Here is a 9,855-nt window from a genome sequence, read left to right on the forward strand (position 1 = left end):
AGAAATAAAGTGTAAAATAGAATAAAAATAAATTAATAAAATAAAATGAATCAAATTAAATAACAGACACATATCATAACAAACAAATAAATAACAAAAATGTTATTTGTGAGGAAAGCATGTGCTGTTACGGAAACAACATGGTAATTAAAAAAAGTAAAGACCGAACATTAAAGCAGCAGTACAATTGTGTTAAATTTCATTTTCTCACAACTACAGTTCAGACATTTAGGGCAATTTTACATTAATATACTGAAAAACACAATTTCCACTGCAAAAGGAAGGAAAAAAGGAAGGGAAAAAAAGAAAAAACACAGCTATTAAGGAATATAGGCAATAGCATTTTGTCTTTTCTGTTTTTCTGAACACACCTGACCTCTGACCTCTGACCTCTGACCCCCCCCCCCCCAGGACCCCGGCCCGGCCCCCTCCTCTCCTCTGGACGGTCTGAAGCCTCTGCAGCTGCTGGAGGTGAAAGCCAGGGGGCGCTTCGGCTGCGTGTGGAAGGCCCAGATGATGAACGAATACGTGGCTGTTAAGATCTTCCCCGTCCAGGTCAGTCTCTCCTTCTTTCCTTCTTTCCTTCAGTCCTTCTGTCCTTTATTCCTTCTGTCCTTCTTCCTTTCTTCTTTCCTTCAGTCCTTTATTAATTCTGTCCTCCTTCCTTTCCTTCTTTCACTCAGTCCTTTATTCCTTCTGTCCTTCTTTTCTTCTTTCCTTAAGTCCTTTATTCCTTCTGTCCTTCTTCCTTTCTTCTTTCCTTCAGTCCTTTATTCCTTCTGTCCTCCTTCCTTTCTTCTTTCCTTCAGTCCTTTATTCCTTCTGTCCTCCTTCCTTTCTTCTTTCCTTCAGTCCTTTATTCCTTCTGTCCTCCTTTTCTTCTTTCCTTAAGTCCTTTATTCCTTCTGTCCTTCTTCCTTTCTTCTTTCCTTCAGTCCTTTATTCATTCTGTCCTTCACTCAGTCCTTTATTCCTTCTGTCCTTCTTCCTTTCTTCTTTCCTTCAGTCCTTTATTCCTTCTGTCCTCCTTCCTTTCTTCTTTCCTTCAGTCCTTTATTCCTTCTGTCCTCTTTCCTTTCTTCTTTCCTTCAGTCCTTTATTACTTCTGTCCTCCTTCCTTTCTTCTTTCCTTCAGTCCTTTATTCCTTCTGTCCTTCTTCCTTTCTTCTTTCCTTAAGTCCTTTATTACTTGTCCTCCTTCCTTTCTTCTTTCCTTCAGTCCTTTATTCCTTCTGTCCTCCTTCCTTTCTTCTTTCCTTCAGTCCTTTATTCCTTCTGTCCTTCTTCCTTTCTTCTTTCCTTCAGTCCTTTATTCCTTCTGTCCTTCTTCCTTTCTTCTTTCCTTCAGTCCTTTATTCCTTCTGTCCTTCACTCAATCCTTTATTCCTTCAGTCTTTCCTTCCTTCCTCAGTCCTTTCTTCCTTCTGTCCTTCTTCCTTTCTTCTTTCCTTCAGTCCTTTTTTACTTCTGTCCTCCTTCCTTTCTTCTTTCCTTCAGTCCTTTATTCCTTCTGTCCTTCACTCAGTCCTTTATTCCTTCTGTCCTTCTTCCTTTCTTCTTTCCTTCAGTCCTTTGTTTGTTCTGTCCTTCACTCGGTCCTTTCTTCCTTCAGTCTTTCCTTCCTTCCTCAGTCCTTTATTCCTCCTGTCATTCCTCCCTTGAGTCCTTTCTTCCTTCCTTCAGTCCTTTATTCATTTAGTCAGTCCATCCTTCCTTTAATCCCTCCTTTAATCATTCCTTCCTTCCTTCCATCCCTCCTTCAGTCCTTTATTCCTTCTGTCCTTCACTCAGTCCTTTCTTCCTTCAGTCTTTCCTTCCTTCCTCAGTCCTTTCTTCCTTCTGTCCTTCTTCCTTTCTTCTTTCCTTCAGTCCTTTATTCGTTCTGTCCTTCACTCAGTCCTTTATTCCTTCTGTCCTCCTTCCTTTCTTCTTCAGTCCTTTATTCGTTCAGTCCTTCACTCAGTCCTTTCTTCCTTCAGTCTTTCCTTCCTTCCTCAGTCCTTTATTCCTCCTGTCCTTCCTTCCTTGAGTCCTTTCTTCCTTCCTGCAGTCCTTTAGTCAGTCCATCCTTCCTTTAATCCTTCCTTCTGTCCTTCCTTCCATCCCTCCTTCAGTCCTTTATTCCTCCTGTCTTTCCTTCCTTGAGTCCTTTCTTTCTTCCTTCAGTCCTTTATTCATTTAGTCAGTCCATCCTTCCTTTAATCCTTCCTTCTGTCCTTCCTTCCATCCTTCCTTCAGTCCTTTCTCCCTTCTGTCCTTCACTCAGTCCTTTCTTCCTTCAGTCTTTCCTTCCTTCCTCAGTCCTTTATTACTTCTGTCCTTCCTTCCATCCTTCCTTCAGTCCTTTGTTCCTTCTGTCCTTCTTCCTTTCTTCTTTCCTTCAGTCCTTTATTCATTTAGTCAGTCGATCCTTGCTTTAATCCTTCCTTCCTTCCTTCCTTCCATCCTTCCTTCAGTCCTGTATTCCTTCTGTCCTTCACTCAGTCCTTTCTTCCTTCAGTCTTTCCTTCCTTCCTCAGTCCTTTATTCCTCCTGTCCTTCCTTCCTTGAGTCCTTTCTTCCTTCCTGCAGTCCTTTAGTCAGTCCATCCTTCCTTTAATCCTTCCTTCTGTCCTCCCTTCCATCCCTCCTTCAGTCCTTTATTCCTCCTGTCTTTCCTTCCTTGAGTCCTTTCTTTCTTCCTTCAGTCCTTTATTCATTTAGTCAGTCCATCCTTCCTTTAATCCTTCCTTCTGTCCTTCCTTCCATCCTTCCTTCAGTCCTTTCTTCCTTCTGTCCTTCACTCAGTCCTTTCTTCCTTCAGTCTTTCCTTCCTTCCTCAGTCCTTTCTTCCTTCTGTCCTTCCTACCTTCTGTTCTTCATTCAGTCCTTTATTCCTCCTGTCCTTCCTTCCTTGAGTCCTTTATTCATTTAGTCAGTCCATCCTTCCTTTAATCCTTCCTTCCTTCCTTCCTTCCTTCCTCCAGTCTTATTAATTTTCACATAGAGGTGTTGTCTTCTCTTGCTCAGCTCGATCGAACTGATCGAACAGTCAACCTTTCAACATGTTTTTTTTTTTTTCTTCTTTCTTCAGGACAAAGAGTCGTGGCAGAACGAGAAAGACGTGTTCTCCACGCCGGGCATGAGGCACCAGAACATCCTGAGGTACATCGGCGCCGAGAGACGAGGAGGAAGTCACCTGGAGAGCGAACTGTGGCTCATCACCGAGTACCATGAGAGGGTGAGGGGGGGGGGGGCGGGTGTGTGTGTGTGTGTGTGTGTGTGTGTGTGTGAGAGAGAGAGAGAGATGGTTCAGTTGAGTTGGTTCAATTCTTCTTCTTTCTTCATTCTTTTTCATAAATATATTTATTCATTTAACAGGTACAATGAAATACAATGTACATTAAGGACTCATTTTTAAAAAATGTTTAAATCCCTCCCCCCCTTTACCCAGCCCTGGTCCAACATAGAATTTCTATGGATACAATAAAAAAAAAAAAAAACTCTTCCTTCTTACCATAGTGGTTAAGTCAATGATAAAACAAAATAACATGCAAAATGACAACACTGTAAATTATTTGAAATGTATTGACAAGTATTGACAGAGTGTGCATCAATGGTGAGTGCTTCATTTGTCCTGTAGTGTCTTTAATTTAACTATGTCATTAATCATAGAGCCCCAAACAGACTAAAATTTTCCAGATGACCCCCTCAGGTTGTACTTAATTTTTAAATTTGTCTGCTTCTAAGTGTAATGTTTCATTGAAGACCATCCAAACTCACAGTCTCTCTCCCCTCTCTCCCCCCCCCACAGGGTTCTCTCTCAGACTACCTGAAGGGAAACGCCATCAGCTGGATGGAGCTGTGTCTCATAGCGGAGACGATGGCGTGCGGTCTGGCCTATCTGCATGAAGACATTCCCAGGCAGAAAGGAGAGGGACCCAAACCAGCCATCGCCCACAGGTCCAGAGACAAAACATCACCGAAACATCACCAAACTATCACTGACACAAAACCACACCTATCACCAAACTATCACCAAACTATCACTGAAACAAAACCACACCTATCACCAAACTATCACCAAACTATCACTGACACAAAACCACACCTATCACCAAACTATCACCAAACTATCACCAAACTATCACCAAACTATCACCAAACTATCACTGAAACAAAACCAGACCTATCACCAAACTATCACCAAACTATCACCAAACTATCACCAAACTATCACTGAAACAAAACCAGACCTATCACCAAACTATCACCAAACTATCACCAAACTATCACCAAACTATCACTGAAACAAAACCAGACCTATCACCAAACTATCACCAAACTATCACCAAACTATCACCAAACTATCACTGAAACAAAACCAGACCTATCACCAAACTATCACCAAACTGTCACCAAACTATCACCAAACTATCACCAAACTATCACTGAAACATGACTGTGCTTGCAATTATGTTTTTTAATGCCGTTATCTCGAGATCACACGTTAATTATTTCGTTATCTCGAGATAACAAAGCTCGAGAAATCGGCCTTTTGTTTTCTCGAGTAAATAAGATAAATCACCTCGTTATCTCGAGAAAACAAAAGGCCGATTTCTGGAGATAACAAGATAATTTATCACGAGAAAATGACTTTTGTTTTCTGAGCTTGTGTTTTTTGACCTTGACTGAAGTACAGTCTGATGCACTGATCAATAATGGATACTCCTTGATCTGACATTTTCAGCTTAAATCAGTTGCTACAGTTGTCAAGATGGCATCTCTGCATGCTGGCATGGCTCCTGATCTCTGATGAACATTATAAGTAATAAGAGGAAACGACATTTTGTTTTCTCGTGATAACGGGTTGATTATCTCGTTATCTCGAGATAACAAAGCTTGTTTTCTCGAGATAACGAGATAATTAACTTGTGATATTGAGATAACGGCATTAAAAAAAATAATTGCAAGCACGGCCGTTCTCGACTTCCGTAATAACATCACTGTAATATCACAGAAATATCACCAATACATCACAGAAACATCATGTCAGTGTACGTAAGGCTTGCGTTGCCTCATCTCCAACTCAAGCGACGGAGGTCTGGAGAAACTCGTCATAAAACGTGGGCTAACGAGGGTCAGGGTTAGCTAAAGTCAGCTCTGATTTGCTCTGAGTTTGAAACAGGATTCTCCCACAATCCCCCAGAACGGACACCACTGATTTTATTTTTCTGCCCTTGTGGAACAAGTTTCCGCTGTTAGCTTAGCTACAATGCTAGCTCCTTCGCCCAGTAGATTGAAGTTATCGTATTGTTATTGTAGCAATCCAACGACTAAGAAAGCACCTGTCCACAGCAGGGATTAATCAGCAGCAGTTTTCATTCAGAAGCCCACGCTGGTTTCACAGGCCAGTTACATAAAGATAGACCTAGTCAAGTTTGACCTAAGTCAAACTTGCTATAGACTTTATATTTACCTGTTCCTACTACTTCTTGGTTGTTATAGATCTCTAATGGGTTGTTTCTGTCTCTAAAGACTCTCTCTCTTCTTCAGGTCTTTCCAAAAACCAAAGATTTGTCGTCTTTTATGAAACAGCTTCAGTATTTAAACTTCCCGCTCTGACAGTTAGGCCGACTCGTTGCCATAACAACAAAGTTCTTAACTCAAGAGTAACCAGGGGGAAGGTGGCTAACTTTCCTACCTCAAAATAAGTCAGTCGTTATATTTAAGTAACAGACAGTCTTAATTAGACTAGTCCAACCTGAGAATCTAAGACCAGTCTAAGGTTTAGACTAGTCTTAAACTAGCTTTATGCAGCTGGCCCCATGTCTGTATAATTTAGCTAGCTAGCTAACAGCAGCAACTTGTTGTTCCTACAACAGTGAACAAGTGAGCATGACTGGTTTGAATGATGAGAGTCCACAGTGACTCCGCCCACAAAATGGAGGTGTGGCTACACAGTGTTTACTACGTGAGGGATGAGGTCATTATCACAAAATAAGAGAAGCAAAGGCTCCTGCTTATCACACGACTACTGACCAAGCATTTTAATCATTTGACACCAAATATGGATTTAAAATGATTTTATTACAAGCTTGACAACTAGTAACCATAGAAACTCTCTCTCTCTCTCTCTCTCTCTCTCTCTCAGGGATTTTAAGAGTAAGAATGTGATGTTGCGGACGGACCTGACAGCGGTGATCGGAGACTTCGGTCTGGCTGTTTGCTTCGAACCGGGGAAACCGCCTGGAGACACACACGGACAGGTCAGTGTGTGTGTGTGTGTGTGTGTGTGTGTGTGTGTGTGTGGTCCTATGCATGCTTGCATGAGCGTGCAGTGTGTGTGTGCCAGCTTATATTAACTTTGTTGTAAGCTGTCATTGTAAGTCACCCAAGAGAAGAGCATCAGTTGAATGCCTAAAACTTATGTGTGTGTGTGTGTGTGTGTGTGTGTGTGTGTGTGTGTGTGTGTGTGTGTGTGTGTGTGTGTAGGTGGGGACGAGGCGTTACATGGCCCCGGAGGTTTTGGAAGGAGCGATCAACTTCCAGAGAGACGCCTTCCTCCGGATCGACATGTACTCCTTGGGCATGGTGATGTGGGAGCTGGTGTCCCGCTGCAAGGCTTCCGACGGTAACACACACACACACACACACACACACACACACACACACACACACACACACACACACACACACACACACACACACTCACTATACCTGGGAGGACCTTAACCCGTACACAAACCTACTTCTAATATCAGTCCTAAACCTAAAACCTAACCCTAAACCGGCAAAATGTCCTCACTTTTCATACTTTTTCTATCCCTGTGGGGACATTTGGGTCCTCATAGGTATAGAAATACAACACATACACACACACAGCTTTGTATGACTTTACACTGACTACATTCATTTATCAAAACCTAAAACAAAGTCCTAATCCTGAACTAGCTGCTTCAAAAATTGGGACCTGGCAGCATGTCCTCACTTTGCAGGATGATCTTACTTTTTCCATCATTGTGGGGACATTTTCCTCATAAGTATAGACACACACACACACACACACACACACACACACACACAAGACATGCACAACAAGAGCCGGGTCGATTGGGAGCTGGTGTCGAGCTAACAAGGCTGCCGATAACACACACATACACACACACACACACACACAGATACAAATACACACACACACACACACACACACACGAGGTGTTGTGTCAGGGTGATTCTGTTAGCTGATCATTGATCTTGTTAAAAAAAAAACATTTAACATGCAGGTCGCCTCTGATGGTTTATCCCTCCTGTAACACACACACACACACACACACAAACACACACACATGTAGTGGTCCACAACACAAAGGCTCCTGAGCTTTCTGACACAGAAATACTTAATAATTCCGTGTGTGTATGTATGTGTGTGTGTTTGTGTGTATGTGTGTGTGTGTGTGTGTGTGTGTGTGTGTGTGTGTGTGTGTGTGTGTGTGCAGGTCCGGTGGATGAGTACATGCTGCCGTTCGAGGAGGAGATCGGTCAGCATCCGTCTCTGGAGGACCTGCAGGAGGTCGTCGTCCACAAGAAGATGAGACCGGTCTTCAAAGACTGCTGGCTCAAACACATCGTGAGTACAGTACAGATGGAGTGAGGAGAAAAGGACAGAAGGAGGGAGGAGAGAAGGACAGAAGGGGGTAGGAGAGAAGGACAGAAGGAGGGAGGAGAGAAGGACAGAAGGAGGGAGGAGAGAAGGACAAGGAGGAGGAGAGAAGGACAGAACGAGGGAGCAGAGAAGGACAGAAGGAGGGAGGAGAAAAGGACAGAAGGAGGGAGGAGAGAAGGACAGAAGGAGGGAGGAGAGAAGGACAGAAGGGGGGAGGAGAGAAGGACAGAAGGAGGGGGGAGAGAAGGACAGAAGGAGGGAGGAGAGGACAGAGTACACACACACACACACACACACACACAGCTGATTGTTCTCCTCTGTCTACCTCCAGTAGTACAGTGGGACAGAAGGAGGGAGGAGAGAAGGACAGAAAGAGGGAGGAGAGAGGAGAGGAGGGAGGAGAGAAGGACAGAAGGAGGGAGGAGGGAGGAGAAAAGGACAGAAGGACGGAGGAGAGAAGGACAGAAGGGGGGAGGAGAGAAGGACAAGGAGGGGGGAGAGAAGGACAGAAGGAGGGAGGAGAGGACAGAAGGAGGGAGGAGAGAAGGAAGGAGGAGGGAGGAGAAAAGGATAGGAGGGAGGAGAGAAGGACAGAAGGAGGGAGGAGAGAAGGACAGAAGGAGGGAGGAGAAAAGGACAGAAGGAGGGAGGAGAAAAGGACAGGAGGGAGCAGAGGACAGAAGGAGGGAGGAGAGGACAGAAGGAGGAGGAGAGTAGGACAGAACGAGGGAGCAGAGAAGGACAGAAGGAGGGAGGAGAAAAGGACAGAAGGAGGGAGCAGAGAAGGACAGAAGGAGGGAGGAGAGGACAGAAGGAGGAGGAGAGTAGGACAGAACGAGGGAGCAGAGAAGGACAGAAGGAGGGAGGAGAAAAGGACAGAAGGAGGGAAGAGAGAAGGACAGAAGGAGGGAGGAGAAAAGGACAGAAAGAGGGAGGAGAGAAGGACAGAAGGAGGGAGGAGAGAAGGAAGGAGGAGGGAGGAGAAAAGGACAGGAGGGAAGAGAGAAGGACAGAAGGAGGGAGGAGAGGACAGAAGGAGGAGGAGAGTAGGACAGAATGACGGAGCAGAGAAGGACAGAAGGAGGGAGGAGAAAAGGACAGAAGGAGGGAGCAGAGAAGGACAGAAGGAGGGAGGAGAGGACAGAAGGAGGAGGAGAGTAGGACAGAATGACGGAGCAGAGAAGGACAGAAGGAGGGAGGAGAAAAGGACAGAAGGAGGGAGCAGAGAAGGACAGAAGGAGGGAGGAGAGGACAGAAGGAGGAGGAGAGTAGGACAGAACGAGGGAGCAGAGAAGGACAGAAGGAGGGAGGAGAGAAGGACAGAAGGAGGGAGGAGAAAAGGACAGAAGGAGGGAGGAGAGAAATTGTGCAGTGAGCCTGTCCAGTCGTCCATGTGAGGATCGGACGGTGGCTGCAAAGAGTCAAAAAACATTTTAATGTTGGTGAACGATTGAATGACAGACTGTTATGGAGTATTATGGTCTGTCCCTTTGAGTCTGAGCGGATGCTGAGGCCTTGACAGACTTCTGAGAGGCTGCTCGCGTTGCCATGGTTACGTCATCAGCATCAATACACAAGCTATTATACTAACATGTAGAAAGCTTTTAATCCTGCCAGTGTACAAGGTCTGCCTCGCTCTATCATCTCTCTCTCTCTCTCTCTCTTTGTTCCCTCCTTCCCTTCCTCCTCCCGTTCTCCATTTCCTCCTCTCCACATCCCTCCTTCCATCTCACCTTTCCTTCTTCCCTTCCTTTCTTCCTTCTCTTCCTCCCTCCCTCCTTCCATCCTTTCCTTCTTTCCTTCCCTGCCTCTTTTCCTCCCTCTTTCCTCTCCCCGTCTCTTCCTCCCTCTCACCTTCCCTCCGTCCTTATCTTCCTCTTTCCCTTCATCATCTTCCCTTTCCTTCCCTCCTCCTTCCTCCTTCACTCTCTTCTTCCTTCCCTCCCCTTTCATCCTATCTTCTTCCCTTCCTCATTCCCCCTCCATCCCTCTCTTCTTCCCTCCTTCCTTTCCTTTCTCTTTCTCTTCCCCTTCCTCTCTTCTTTCCTCCATCCTGCTTTCCTTCCTCTCCTTCCCTATCTATCTATCTATCTATCTATCTCTCTGTCTCTCTCTCTCTATCTATCTATTTATCTATTTATCCATCTATCTATCTATCTATCTCTCTGTCTATCTATCTATCTATCTATCTATCTATCTATCTATCTATC

The 9,855-nt window shown here is 44.7% G+C and overlaps 1 protein-coding gene across 1 annotated transcript; it reads left to right on the forward strand.

Moving 5' to 3' along the window:
• Nucleotides 1-411: 411 nt before the first annotated feature.
• Nucleotides 412-7,609, forward strand: LOC139654574 (activin receptor type-2B-like; the record flags this gene model as incomplete). Its single annotated transcript, XM_071531688.1, has 6 exons — nucleotides 412-555; nucleotides 3,074-3,220; nucleotides 3,794-3,942; nucleotides 6,134-6,248; nucleotides 6,475-6,613; nucleotides 7,479-7,609. Coding segments are annotated over 6 exons (825 nt in total), but the record flags the coding sequence as incomplete, so codon positions are not given.
• Between the last annotated feature and the right edge of the window lie 2,246 nt (nucleotides 7,610-9,855).

Source organism: Centroberyx affinis, unplaced genomic scaffold, assembly GCF_046629955.1.
Source record: "Centroberyx affinis isolate AG114_WGS23_722 - 3 ecotype Tasmania unplaced genomic scaffold, CSIRO-AGI_Caff_v1 ptg002110l_1, whole genome shotgun sequence".
NCBI lineage: Eukaryota > Metazoa > Chordata > Actinopteri > Beryciformes > Berycidae > Centroberyx > Centroberyx affinis.